At 36.0% G+C, this 15394-nt stretch overlaps 1 protein-coding gene across 1 annotated transcript; it reads left to right on the top strand.

The window, feature by feature from the left end:
• Positions 1-448: 448 nt before the first annotated feature.
• On the top strand, positions 449-1384 carry OR6C207 (olfactory receptor family 6 subfamily C member 207). The gene has a single exon (NM_001390929.1). The coding sequence runs from the start codon at positions 449-451 to the stop codon at positions 1382-1384; it is 936 nt and encodes a 311-aa protein (NP_001377858.1).
• Positions 1385-15394: the final 14010 nt, after the last annotated feature.

The following is a 15394-nucleotide window of genomic DNA, read 5'->3' as shown; positions in this document are numbered from 1 at the left end:
ACTTTAGCGACAACAAAACTTCAAGAAAACACATAAAGGGGATACTGAAAGTTTAAGATTCAGCTTTAGGATTCAGTCTGTGAACAGGAAAGAACTCTTGATTTCACAAAACATTAGCAGTCAAATCTAATGGGAAGGGAAAATCAAATCCAAGGTGCAGACAAAATGAAATATAAATTGGGAATAACGTGATGAGAAGGAAGCACTCATCATATTTTGGAGTATAGCATAGATAAAGCAATTGTAATTTTTTTTATATCTCCCCTGAAATGACCAAAGATATTCCACTGTGGAACCTAGGATACCAGTGTATTGATAATATTTGTAAACAAATTTTTTAAGTGAATATGTTTGCTTGCAGAGTTTTCCCCTCTACTAATTACCACTGTATCCATTTCAAATATCTCTGAATTTTAAATGCAGATTCAGCAGAAGTCAGAATTCAGTGATGAGAAACCACACAATAACAACTTTTATCCTGCTAGGACTGACTGATGATCCACAGCTGAAGGTTGTGATTTTTATCTTTCTTTTTCTCAGCTACGTGTTGAGTGTAACTGGGAACCTGACAATCATTTCCCTCACTTTCGTAGATTCTCACCTTAAAACTGCCATGTACTTTTTCCTACAAAATTTCTCCTTCTTAGAAATCTCATTTACATCTGCTTGTATTCCCAAATATTTGTACAGCATAGCAACAGGTGACAAGAAAATCACATATGACAATTGTGCTATACAAATTTTTTTTACTGATCTTTTTGCGGTAACAGAATTTTTTCTCTTGGTCACCATTTCTTATGATCGATATGTAGCCATCTGTAAACCCTTACATTACGTGACCATTATGAACCACAGGGTCTGTAGAAGACTCATCCTTTGGTGCTGGACAGCTGGCTTGCTCATCATACTGCCCCCTCTTAGCCTGGGCCTAACTCTGAAATTCTGTGATTCTAACGTTATTGACCATTTTGTCTGTGATGCATCCCCACTCCTAAAGTTCGCATGCTCAGAAACATGGCTCATAGAGCAGATGGTCATAATCTGTGCTGTGTTGACCTTTATCATGACCCTCATATGTGTAATTCTATCCTACATGTACATCATCAAGACCATTCTACAATTCCCTTCTGCCCAGCAAAGAAAGAAGGCATTTTCTACCTGTTCTTCCCACATGATTGTGGTCTCCATCACGTATGGAAGCTGTATTTTCATGTATGTTAAACCTTCAGTAGAGGAATCAGCAGCTATTAATAAGGGTATGGCAGTCCTCATTACTTCCATTGCTCCCATGCTGAACCCCTTCATTTACTCCTTGAGAAACAAGCAAGTAAAACAAGCCTTCAATGACTTAATCAAAAGAACTGCACTGTTCTTAAAAAAGTAAGAGAATTTACTAATGTAGAGGAATCACATTTTCATAAAAAGATCATTAGTTCCTAAGCATGTATCTTTAAGCGTCTAAGTCATTCCTTTCTTGACAAGGAAGCTATTTCACGAAGCTCTATTAATAAAGGAAATATAATACATTTCTAGGAAACAAAAGAATCACTTCACATTTTAACAAGTCTTTACAAAACTGCCAACAAAAACAAAATAAGTAAAATCAACAAGTTCATTGTATATATTGGGTAGAGTATTTGTGCTTATTGTCTTTCTCTATTCTAGCTTTCAAGAGCGTTTTTGATGCCAAGCACCATCTCAGGCACTGGAAGTAGGAATAGAAAACTGTCAATGCCTTACATTTTAGAAGGAAGACGTGACAGTGTGTTAAAGGAAATGTAAACATCACAAACAACAAAAACAACAGGAATATGTTAAAGTAAAAAAAAAAGAGAAATTGTTACAAATGATTGTCTTAATATAGGAGCTGAATCATAAAATGTAGGCTCCTACAATTTTGAATACTCTAAAAATCACAGAAATCACTATTGAATGAAAATATAAATGTTGTGACCACTAGCATAACTAACTTTCCTTAAAAAAAGAGTTGTGCTTTTAAATATAGATAAACTAATCTAAATAATGGGAATCTGAAGAGTTGAGCAATGCTGCTTCCCAGAGCAACACTCAGTACTGAGCCGGCAGGAAGGGCAGCACAGTAAAATAGTTCAGGGACTTTGGGAAGCTCTTTCTAATGCAGGCAAAGCTTTTGACAACTCATTGTATGGACTGCTCCGCAGATTGACTTCGTTTCACTCTGCAACAAAAGCTCTGACTCTCTGGTGACATTGTTTCCACATCATTTTTGCACCTCTTCCCAAATTTCTCACATTTCCTTAATTGGCCTAGTCCATGACCTCACTCCCAGACTGACAATACTAAGTATTATATTCTCCTTGTCCTGAATCCCTGAACTGACAAACTTTGGGTGTTTCCAAATAGAGATCAGTGGACTTAGAGACTACTAAATTTTTAGAAATATTCAGTTTCCAGAAATTCAGATTGCAATAATACCTCTCACCTGTCTTGAGACCCGGAGCTGGAGGAGGCCTGCATTGCAGGAATAAAAGTTTCCTGCTGCTGATGCCCACTAAGAGCTTGCCTGAGGGCCCAACTGAGAAGTGACCACTCCTACACGGCTTGTTCCAAGATGCCTGCTGTTTTCAGCCCTGGGGGTAATAACAAGCAGTCTCCTAAATTCCCTGAAATGTCCAAAAATGTTTAAAAAATCTCAATGTCAACAACAAATATGTATGAGTGCTTCCTCTGTGCCAGGCCACGTGTTAGTCACCTCATTTCTCTTCATTTTAAACTTTCATACATAGAGAAAATTTCATGATGCACACTGCTGTATCCGTCACATTGTCAACAAAGTATCGATTTATAGCCAAACTTGTGTCACTTACAAACTGGTCCAATCATCCCAAATTCCATTTGATTATTTGAAACAGATACATATATTATTTAATCTATAATATTTGAGTATGCATCTCTAAAAACAAATACTTTTTTAAAATATTAAGGTATAACATAGTAAGGAACAGAATTCAAGGTATAGAGGTTGATGAATTTTTATAACTGTACTCAAGTATCACACATACGCAGATATAGCATATTTTCAGCATCCTAGAAATCTCTTTCATGCCTCTCTAGATGAATATCTTCCTAGTATTTGCTGTGCTGATTTATAATGCCACAGATTAGTTTTATATATTCATTACTTTCATATGACTAGAAATACACAGTGTGTACAATTTTGGGTCTGGTTTTTTCGCTCAGTATTATGTCTGTGATAATTGTCCAGGTTATTATGTTAGCAATAGTTTATTCTTTTAATTTGTAATTTATAGTCAATTCTATAAATATAGTACCATTAATTTAATCATTTCCTGTTACTGAGTATTTGGGCTGTTTCCATATGAGACTATTATAGATAAAACTGTTGAAAATATTCTTGTAGATGTTTTTAAGCAGACATATACTCTATTATTTTTAAAATGTAGAATTAGAAGTGGAATTCATAGGCTATATGGTGGCCATTTTTAACTTAGTTGACAATGTCAAATAATTCTTGTAAACAGTGTGCCAATATTCTTCTCTCAGCAATGTTATAATTGCTCCGTATTCTTGCCAACATGTAACTTTGTCAAACCTATTAATTTCTGCCATCTTATGACTAATGATGTTGAAACTTTACTATATGCTTTCTATGTATTGGGCATCCTATTTTGTGAAGTACCTATTCAAATAATTTGTCCTTTTTAGTAGAGTTATTTCTTTTTTAAATTTAATTTTAGGAATTTTATGAATTTTTTATATATTAATCCTTTGTCAGAAGTATGTTTTGAAGCTATTTATCCTCTACCTGTGTCTTACCTTTTCATATTCTTCATGATGACTTTGGAAAATGAAAGTTCTTAATCTTAATGAAGTCCAATTCATCATTTAATTTTTATTTGCTGATAGGGCTCTGGTTTTTGTTTCAGAAATCTTTGCTTAACTCACTATCATGAAAGTAGGTAATTATGTCCTGTAAGTTTCACTCACAGACATTACAAACTGAGGTTGATGGCCTTGAAGTTGCCTTTGTCTATGGTTTGAGACAGGGGACAATGTTTATTTTTTCCATGTGAATATTCAAATAATCCAGCATATTTATTAAAAAGATTGCCTTTTTCTCCTTGCATTCAGTGGCAACCTTATCATCATAAATTGTTGCTACATAAGTGAATCTTTTTCAGGTTTCATCATTTAATTCCCTTCATAGATTTATCTTTGCATCAATGCAATGCTGTTTTATTTCTAGTAGCTTTATCACATCTTTTCATGTTGAGCAGTGTAATTCAAACAACTTTGTTTTACTTCCTCAAGCTAGCATTGGTCCTCTCGTCCGTTTATTTTTTGTAAAACTCTAAAAACTTTGGCATTTCTGCAAACAAGCGAAAAATTCTCTTCAGCTGTTTTAAGATTGCATTGAACTTAGAAGCCAATTTAGGGAAAATTAAGGTCTATATGACATTGAGAGTTCTAATCCATTAAAATATGGTATAGACCACTACCATTTGTGTCTTGCTTAATTACTTTCAAAAATATTTCAGTTTTAGGGCTGGCCCTGTGGCTGGGTGCTTAAAGTTCCATGTGTTCCACTTCAGTGGCCCAGGTTCACAGGTTTGTATCCTACATGCGGATCTATTCCGCCCATCAGGCATGCAGTGGAGGCATCTCACATACAAAGTAGAGGAAGATTGGCACAGGGATTAGCTCAGGGAAAACATTCCTCACACACATACGCACATCTTTAAAAACAAAAAAATTTCAGAGTTTTAAGTGTATAAAGGAACCTCCATAATGTTACCTGTGGACATCTCAGCCAAAACCCTATAGGCTGAAGAGAATGACTCAATATATTTAAAGTGCTGGAAACAAAAAACCGACAGCCAAGAATACTCTAGCCAGTGAAGTTATCATTCAGAATGGAAGGAGAGATAAAGAGTTTCCCAGATAATCACAAATTAAAGGAGTTTATCACCAAGAAACCAGTTCTACAAGAAATGCTGAAGGGACTTATTTAAATGGGAAAAAGAAGCCCACAAATATGAATAAGAAAATTATCAAAAAGAAAACAAAACAGGCAATAAAATCACTAGTAAAGGCAAGAACACAATTAAGATAGCAGATCAACCACCTGTGAAGATAATATGAAGGTTAAAAGACAAAAGTACTAAAATTACTTATTTCGATGATAAGAGGAGAATGGATAGACACATATCTAATAAGAGATTAGATATGATTTTAAAAACAAAAAACATGGGAGGAGGGGAGTAAAAGAGTAGAACTTTTAGAAAGAGGTCAAGCTAAAGAGAACATCAACTCACTATAGATTGCTATATACACAGAATATTATATATGAACTTTGTGGTAATCACAAACCAGAAACCTATAATAAATAAACAAATCAGTAAGAGAAAAGAAATCAAACATATTACTAAAGAAAACCATCAAACCACAAGGGAAGAGAGCAAGAGAAGAAGAAAGGAACAGAGAAGAACTACTTAAACACCCAGGAAAAAGTAACAAAATGGAAATAAATGCATATTTATCAATAGCTACTTTAAATGTCAGTAGACTAAATGCTCCAATCAAAAGGCGTATTGTGGACGACTGGATAAAAAACCAAGACCCATATATATGCTACATACAAGAGACACACCTCAGACCTAAAGACTCTAACAAACTGAAAGTAAAGAGATGCGAAAAGATGCTCCATGCAAATAGCAAAGAAAAGAAAGCTGGGGTGATAATACTTATACCAGACAAAATAGAGTTTAAAACAAAAACTGTAAGAGACAAAGAAGGACACTACATAATGATAAAGAGAACAATCTAGAAAGAGGATATAGCACTTGTAAATATCTACCCACCCAACATAGGAGCACCTAAATTTACAAAGCAATTACCAAGAAACATAAAAGGAGAAAAAGACAACAATACAATAACAGTAGGGGACTTTAACACTCCATTACACCAATGGATAGATCATCCAGACAGAAGATCCATAAGGAAACATTGGCCTTAAATGACAATTTAGAACAGATGGACTTGTAGATATATATAGAACACTCAGAATACACATTCTTTTCAAATGCTCATGGAACATTCCCCAGGACTGATCACATATTAGACCACAAAACAAGTCTCAGTAACTTTAAGAAGATCTAAATAATACTAAGCATCTTTTCTGACCACCAAGGTATGAAACTAGAAGTCAACTACAGGAAGACAACCAGAAAAGCCACAAATACGTGGAGATTACACAAAATGCTGCTGATTAATAATTGAGTCAATGAAGAACTCAAAGGAGAAATCAAAAAATACCTAGAGATAAATGTAAATGAAAATATGACATGCCAAAATCTATGCGATACAGCAAAAGAGGTTCTAAGGGGGAAATTTATAGCAATTCAGACCTAACTCAACAAACAAGAAAAATCCCAAATAAACAACCTAACAGCACACCTAAAGGAACTGAAAAAGATGAACAAACAAAGCCCCAAATCAGTAGAAGGAAGGAAATAATAAAAATCAGAGCAAATATAAATGAAATAGAGACTACAAAAAATAGAAAAAATCAATGAAACCAAGAGCTGGTTCTTTGAAAAGAAAAACAAAATTGACAAAGCTTTAGCTAGAGTCACCAAGAATAAAAGAAAAAGGCTCAAACAAATAAAATCAAAAATGAAAGATGAGAAGTTATAACGGACACCCCAGAGATGCAAAAGATTATAGGAGAATACTTTGAAAAGCTATACACCAACAAAGTGGAAAATCTGGAAGAAATGGATAAATTCTTAAAATCATACAACCTTCCAAAACTGGATCAAGACGAAGTAGAGAATTTGAATAGACCAATCATCAGTAAGGAAATAGAAACAGTAATCAAAAACTTCCCAAAAAATAAATGTCCAGGAGCAGAGATCTTCCCTGGTGAATTCTGCCAAACAAAGAAGACTTAATATCTATCCTTCTCGAAATCTTCCAAAAGATTGAAGAGGAAGGGAATCTACTTAACTCTTTCTACGAAGTCAACATTACCCTGATACCAAAACCAGACAAGGACAACACAAAAAAAGAAAATTACAGGCCGATATCACTGATGAACATCAATGCAAAAATCCTCAACAAAATACTAGCAAATAAAATACAACAATACATTAAAAAGCTCATACACCATAATCAAGTGGGATTTATCCCAGAGATGCAGGGATGGTTCAATATCTGCAAATCAATGAACGTGATACACCACATTACAAAATGAAGGATAAAAATGACAGGATCCTCTCAATAGATGCAGAGAAAGCATTTGATAAGATACAGCATCCATTTTTGATAAAAACTCTAAGTAAAACGGGTATAAAGGAAAATACCTCAACATAATAAAGGCCGTATTTGACAAACCCAGAGGTAATGTCATTCTCTATGGAGAAAAACTAAAAGCTATCCCTCTAAGAACAGGAACCAGACAAGAATGCCTACATTCACTGCTCTTATTTAACATAGTATTGGAAGTCTTAGCCAGAGCAATCAGGCAAGGAAACAAAACAAAAGGGATGCAAATAGGAAAGGACAAGGTGAAACTGTCACTATTTGCAGACAACATGATTTTATACATGGAAAACTCTAAAGAATCTACTAAAAAGCTTTTAGAAATAATAGATGATCTAAAGAATCTACTAAAAAGCTTTTAGAAATAATAGATGAATATAGTCAGGTTGCAGCATACAAAATCAACATACAAAAATCAGTTGTGTTTCTTTACACTAACAACAAAGTAGCAGAAAGTGAAATTAAGAACACAATCACAGGGGCCAGCCAGGTGGTGCAGCAGTTAAGTGCACACGTTCCACTTCAGCAGCCCGGGGTTTGCCGGTTTGGATCCCGGGTGTGGTCATGGCACCGTTTGGCGTGCCATGCTGTGGTAGGCATCCCACATATAAAGTAGAGGAAGATGGGCATGGATGTTAGCTCAGGGTCAGTCTTTCTCAGCAAAAAGAGGAGGATTGGCAGTAGTTAGCTCAGAGCTAGTCTTCCTCAAAAAAAAAGAAAAGAAAACAAAAAAGGATACAATCCCACGTACAACTGCAGCAAAAAGAATGAAATACCTAGGAATAAACTTAAACAAAGAGGTTAAAGATCTGTGCACTGAACACTATAAAACATTGTTGAAAGAAATTGAAGAAGACACAAAGAAATGGAAAGATATTCCATGGTGTTGGATTGGAAAAATTATCATAGTTAAAATGTCTGTACTTCCTAAAGCAATCTAGAGAGTCAATGCAAATGCAATCTCTATCAAAGTTCCAACAACATTTTTCACAGAAATAGAGCAAAGAATCTTAAAATTTATATGTAAGAACACCACACCCCAAATAGCCAAAGGAATCCCGAGAAAAAAGAGCAAGACTGGAGGTGTCATTCTCCATGATTTCAAAATATACTACAAAGCTATAGTTAACAAAACAGCCTGGTACTGGCACAAAAACAGACACACAGAGCAATGGAACAGAATCGAGATCCCAGAAATAAACCCACACATATATGGACAACTAATTTTTGACAAGGGAGCCAAGAATGTACAATGGAGAAAGGAAAGTCTCTTCAATAAACGGTGTTGGGAAAACTGAACAACCACATGCAAAAGAATGAAAGTAGACCATTATCTTACACTATGCACAAAAATCAACTCAAAATGGATTAAAGACTTGAATGTAAATGCTGAAACCATGAAAATTCTAGAAGAAAACATAGGCACTACACTATTTGACATCATTCTTATCAGCATTTTTTCAAATACCATGTCTGACTGGGCCAGGGAAATGATAGAAAAAATAAACAAATGTGACTACATCGAACTATAAAGTTTCTGCACAGCAAAGGAAACCATCAACAAAACAAAAGACAACCTAACAACTAGGTGAAGATATTTGCAAACCATATATCAGATAAGGGGTTAATATCCAAAATATACAAAGAACTCATACATCTCAACAGCAACAAAAAAACAACCCAATTAAAATATGGGCAAAAGGGGCCAGCCCTGTGGCCGAGTTTTTAAGTTTGCATGCTCCGCTTTGGCCACCCAGGTTTTTGCCACTTGAGATCCTGGGCGTAGACGTGGCCTCACTCATTAGCCCATGCTGAGGTGGCGTCTCACATAGCGCCACAAGAAGGATCTACGACTAGAATATACAACTAAGTACTGAGAGGCTTTGGCGAGAAGAAGAAGAAAAAAAAGATTGGCAACAGATGTTAGCTCAGGTGCCAATCTTAAAAAAAAAAGGGGGGAGCAAAAGATATGAACAGACATTTTTCTAAGGAAAATATATAGAAGGCCAAAAAGTACATGAAAAAATCTTCAACATCATTAGCTATTAGGGAAATGCAAATCAAAACTGCAAGGAGATATCACCTCACTCCAGTCAGAATGAGTAAGATTAAAAAGACAGGAAACCATATGTGTTGGAGAGGGTGTGGAGAGAAGGGAACACTTATACACTGCTGGTGGGAGTGCAATCTGGTGCAGCCACTATGGAAAACAGCATGGAGTTTCCTCAGAAAATTAAGAACACATCTACCATATGATCCTGCTATTCCACTACTGGGTATTTATCCAAAGAACTTGAAAACACAAAGGCATAAAGATACATGAACCCATATGTTCATTGCAGCATTATTCACAATAGCCAAGACTTAGAAGGAACCTAGGTGCCCATCAAGGGATGAATGGATAAAGAAGATGCGGTATATATACGCAATGGAATACTACTCAGCCATAAGAATTGATGAAATCCAGCCATTTGTGACAACATGGATGGACCTTGAGGGTATTATGCTGAGTGAAATAAGCCATAGGGAGAAATTCAAATACCATATGATCTCACTCATAAGTGGAAGATAAAAGCATTGACAAACAAACACATAGCAACAGAGATTGGATTAGTGATTGCCAGAGAGGAAAGGTGGAGGCAGGAGGGAGAAAGGGGTGATTAGGTACATGTGTGTGGTGATGGATTGTAATTAGTCTTTGGGTGGTGAACATGATGTAATCTACACAGAATTCGAAATTTATTACAATGTACACCTGAAATTTATATAATGTTGTAAACCAATGTGACTGCAATAAAAATAAAGAAGGAAAATTAAAAAGAAAACAAAACAAACAGCAAAGAAAGAAAATATATCTTTACATGAATTATAAGGAAACTATCTACATGAATCCATATATGAGCACATCATAGGAAGTGCTGAAAAGGGAAGATGGAAATATAATTATTATTTTTTCACTATTCATATGTTTATTTAGAATGTTAAAAAGAATTGTCACTTTCTTTGAGTTTCCTAACATTTTCCTGTTTTCTTATCTCTTTTAATGTCTAAGAATAAGTGCCGGTAGGATAGAGTTGTGATCATTCAGCTTCCACAGATGAGAAGGAAGAGATGCAGGAAAGGCGTACTACTTCTTGGCTGCCTGTTTTTTACTGTTGTATCTTGACCCGTGTCTGTTGCTAATGATGCATCTTTGTGTCTCTAAGGACACTGTCACCACACCTGTGTCTTCCAGAAATTTTGCCTGAGTTCATTACAAAGTGGACTCATTAGTGACGTTTGAACCCAGGTCACCAAGGACCCACTTATTTTTTATTTAGTTTCAGGTTTAGCAAATAAACCAAATATATATATCTTAATAGTGTAAAAGTCTTTTACTCTATCCATAGAAGTCAGAATATCGATTTCAAGGCAAGATGGGGAAATAGTTGAACATTTTACCTCCAACCAAGAGGTAGCTAGAAACTATTTCCTGGGCATCAAGGGGACCAAAGTTCTTGGTTTGAAAATCTCATTGTGTTGAAAATGAAAAAACTCAGAGTTGTAGGCCCTCCCAGAGCACCAGTCAGGGTAAGCGGAATCACAAGCTGAGAACCAAGTAGATCCCACACAAACCTTTTCTAATAGATCCTCTTCATCAAATTAGCCTTTAGGACGCTTGTTAAAGAGTCAGGTAAAGCTATTATTAACTCTCAAAAGAACAAGTACAGTGGGGCTGGCCCCGTGGCCGAGCGGTTAAGTTCGCACGCTCTGCTGCAGGCGGCCCAGTGTTTCGTCGGTTCGAATCCTGGGCGCGGACATGGCACTGCTCATCAGACCACGCTGAGGCAGCGTCCCACATGCCACAACTAGAGGAATACACAACTATGTACCGGGGGGCTTTGGGGAGAAAAAGGAAAAAATAAAATCTTTAAAAAAAAAAAAAAAAGAGTAAGTACAGTGGCCATTTCATCCACTTTCAACTTTGGTACATCTATATGTCATTTTTCTCTGAGAAGCAAATTTGATATGATTTACCCAAATCAGATGTAACTAATATTTGAATTATTATATAAAGATCTACAGAACTTTCTGAGTTGTATTTTTTGAATGCTGGTTGTATAGTTTACATAAAGGCACTGTGAATTTATATGCAGTGAGAACTTATCTCTGCCACACTCTCACTTTCCTCTTTAAAAAGAAAAAAAAATTTCTCTACTTTAAAATCACCTGATATGACAACTCAAGTGATAATGTTGACAAAATTAGTTCTCCTTGTACTTTTTATTTTTATTTTTTTTATTTTTCCTTTTTTCTCCCAAAGCCCCTCGGGTACATAGTTGCGTATTTTTAGTTGTGGGTCCTTCTAGTTGTGGCATGTGGGATGCGGCCTCAGCATGGCCTGACGAGCAGTGCCATGTCCGCATCCAGGATTCGAACCAGTGAAACCCTGGGCGGCTGAAGCAGGGCACATGGACTTAACCACTTGGCCACAGGGATGGCCCCTCTCCTTGTACACTTTTAAAATAAAAAAATCTTTGAAAGATGCAAACTACTTTCTTAAAATTTACCTCTTAAAAACTAGGATTATTGGGGCCATCGTGGTGGTGCAGCGGTTAAGCGCACACATTTCCCTTCAGCTGCCTGGGGTTCGCAGATTCTATCCCAGGTGCAGACATGGCACTGCTTGGCAAGCCGTGCTGTGGTAGGTTCCCACATATAAAGTAGAGGAAGATGGGTATGGATGTTAGCTCAGGGCCAGGCTTCCTCAGCAAAAAGGTGGAGATTAGCAGCAGTTAGCTCAGGGCTAGTCTTCCTCAAAAAAAAAAAAGAACTAAAGTTAAAAAAAAAAAAAACTAGGATTATTAACGAATGGAATAAGTGAAGAATATTTTGGAACAAGGGCTACCACCCAGAGGGTGCAGGAAAGAGTGTGTTACCATGGATAGCCCCAGGAGCCACTGGATTGAGGAGTAATGAATTAAGGAAGGTATAAAGACTGACAGGAGTATCCTTTGCTTTAATTAAAATTATCTATTTTGGTTATTATGGCATGTCCCTACAGTTCCTAGGAACATCAATGTTCTTCAAAAAATCATTTTTGTCTTTCCTTTCCAATGATGGTGACAGTAACCTTGGGGTTTAGCTGTAGTAACTGGTCATACAGTGAGAGATGATCCTGCCCTAATCTCTGAAGAAAGTGAATATTTTAGAGGAATAAACCAGATAAGAAGCTAACTGAGTTTTGCTAAGAAATTGAAAAGCAAAGTGTTTCCCTTTCATTTATGAAAAAGACACTCAAATCCTGGAGATACCAGTTCAGAACTAAAAGCTATTTGTGCATGTTAGTAGGACTAAGTGTGCTAGCCAAGGAAAAACTGCAGAATGACTATTAAGCCAAAGCAAGAAGAATTCTTAAATTCTGGTTTTAAAATGTTGTGAGAATATACATTGAAGAGACACAAATGGAAAATTTAGGGGAAAAATATTTATCTGCAGAAGACAAGAATGAAAGCCTTAAGTATAGACCGAACAGGTGACTATTCCATGTGTAAAGTGCTAAGTGAGTTAAGAGCCAACGGCCCCAAAACCTGTAACAAATAAAAGTGTCAATAATCTGGAAAAAAGAGGCATGAAATATTGCAGCAATTTCAGTGTGGATACAATTACACAGTCACACAGTGATATGAAGGAAAACGTGATACAAAGTTTATAATGATATCTTGGTAAATGTAGACAAAAGTTCTAAAACAGATACTTCCTCTTTCCTTGAAATTTTATTTCCAGGAATTATTATGAAATCATGCAATAGTTTTTATTAAAAGATGCTTTTTTCAGGCATTTTCGCAATTGTAGAAAACAAGAAGATATATAAAAGTGTGTTGGAAATTGATTTAAAACTTGTGATACATTCATAAAACTATTTCAATATACATCAAATTTGTAAATAATGACAATTTTAAAAAATAAAGAGGGATTCAAAAACTGAAGTTATACAATACATTGGGTTGAAACTAAATGGAATTAAATTAAATACATTTATCTTATATAGATGTAAAATATTTATAATATATTTTAAGGTGAATAACATGTGAAAAATTATGTATTCAGATGTGCAAATTCCTTGACCTCTAGTTTTAAATCTGACTCACACTTTCCTCAAGAAACAAAAATAGCCACCAACAAACATACAAGTACTTATATACTTGACAGCTAAAGCAAAGAAGAGATGCCAGTTAACAGTTTGGCCAGCGTGGAAGGTAATAACATAAGGAAAGAGGGTGAGAGTTTCCTGGTATGCATGACTTTATCCACTAGCAAAACTGCTGTTTCAAGTCCAAAAAAAAAAGAAAAACTTCTCAATGTTAAACACAGGAATATATATAAAATTTAAATAATTAAAATCAGTGACAAAGCACTTTCAAGATTAAACCCAAATAGGACAGAAGATAGGTTTGAACATGTAAGCAAATGAGTAAGATTTATAGGTATTTTTACAACATGTCTTACCATTGACTCTAAATCTAAGATTGTTAGTTTTGGTAGCTATCCCAGTAAAAAACGCAACAGTCTCTGATTTCAACAAATTTACTTTCTCAGATTAAGTGCTGAGACAGAAGTAACAATTATCTGTTATGGGGACAGAAATGAGGAGCAGTTAACACGGACAAGTGAGTTTTAGATGACTTTCCAGTAGAAGTGATGCTCAAAGTGAAAATCACAAACAAACAGTTTTATCGGTCATTTGGGAGACCGGGAAGGAAGGATGGGATGTGGAAGGAGGGAGATAGGAAGAGAGATTTTTTTTTATTTCCCAGATAGATAACCCATGCGAATTGTTTACTACAAGACTTATCACATGGTAAATTCTCAACAAATACAATTTATTCTTTTTATTGTAAGGAACGTAAAGTAGAAAGAAGAGGATAATGGTTACACAAAGCATAAGTCCCATTTAGGATTTTGTAGTTTTGAGCTCATATCACATGAATTATCTGTGGGAATCCAGAAAATAACAGCTGACATATATGAAGCACACACCATGCGTCAGATTTCATTGTAAATATATTACTTCTTCTTATGATTTTAAGTATATATGGTAGATCCTATGGTTATCTCCATTTTATAGATTAAACAACTGAAGACCTGAGAGATTGGGAAGTTTGCCCAAGGTCAAACAGATGTTGGCTGGGAAAGCCAGCTGTAGAATGATAGAGATCTCGCTACAGAAGGTCTGCTCTTAACATGGTGCTGCCACCCCAGCTAAGACTGAGTGAGAGAGTAAAGCCAGGTGCATGGAGAGGATATTTAGCACTTTAAATTCGATTCTGTACTTAGTCGTGGTGATAACATGGTGCGAAAGCGTTTTCCATGCTTAACTGAACAGATTGAAAGCATAAAAGAAATACATGGGTTTTTCCAGCTGTATATTGTTAGGCCAAACGTTTCTTCACTTGTAGCAAATAAATTGTGCAGTGAAATATTCTCTGCCTTGTGTATCCAGTGGACACTGAGTGTCAATTACACATGTCCAGAGAAACAAAAGGAGAGTCAGAGGAGTAACCCAACAATGTGGAAGTTGCCCATTAAAACACAAAACAAAACCAAACGACATAAGCACATGCTTGGTCTTAGTGGCAAAATGTAAAATATAAGTTACAGATGGATCAACAAAGCCTGATGGAGCCCAGATTAGTTGTTACATATTTATGTTTTATCATGACTAATCCTTCAAGGAACAACAAAACAAATTATTACCTTTAAATGCTCACCTTTGAAATAAAGAAGAAACTTTAGATGTAAGACAAAAATCATAATTTTGTTAAAGCACAACACATTGTGGGTCAAGTCTAATCACATGAGAAAATCCAGGCTTGGGTATAGATTAAAACAGTGAAATAAAAGAGGAAAATGGTGGGGGGTCAGCCCACTGGCACGGCGCTTCAGTTGACACGTTCCTCTTCGGCTACCCAGGGTTCACCAGTTCAGATCCATGTGCAGACCTACACACTTGCTGGTCAAGCCATGCTGTGGCAGGCGTCCCACATATAAAGCAGAGGAAGATGCGGGGGCATGGATGTTAGCTCAGGGC

Source organism: Equus caballus, chromosome 6 (assembly GCF_041296265.1).
Source record: "Equus caballus isolate H_3958 breed thoroughbred chromosome 6, TB-T2T, whole genome shotgun sequence".
In the NCBI taxonomy this organism is placed as follows: Eukaryota; Metazoa; Chordata; class Mammalia; order Perissodactyla; family Equidae; genus Equus; species Equus caballus.
The sequence above is the reverse complement of the archived record's forward strand: the minus strand, read 5'-3'. Positions and strand labels throughout refer to the sequence as shown.

Bases quoted from the DNA above. Each gene is read 5' to 3' on its own strand.
- OR6C207 (NM_001390929.1), top strand. From the start codon at position 449: ATGAGAAACCACACAATAACAACTTTTATCCTGCTAGGACTGACTGAT.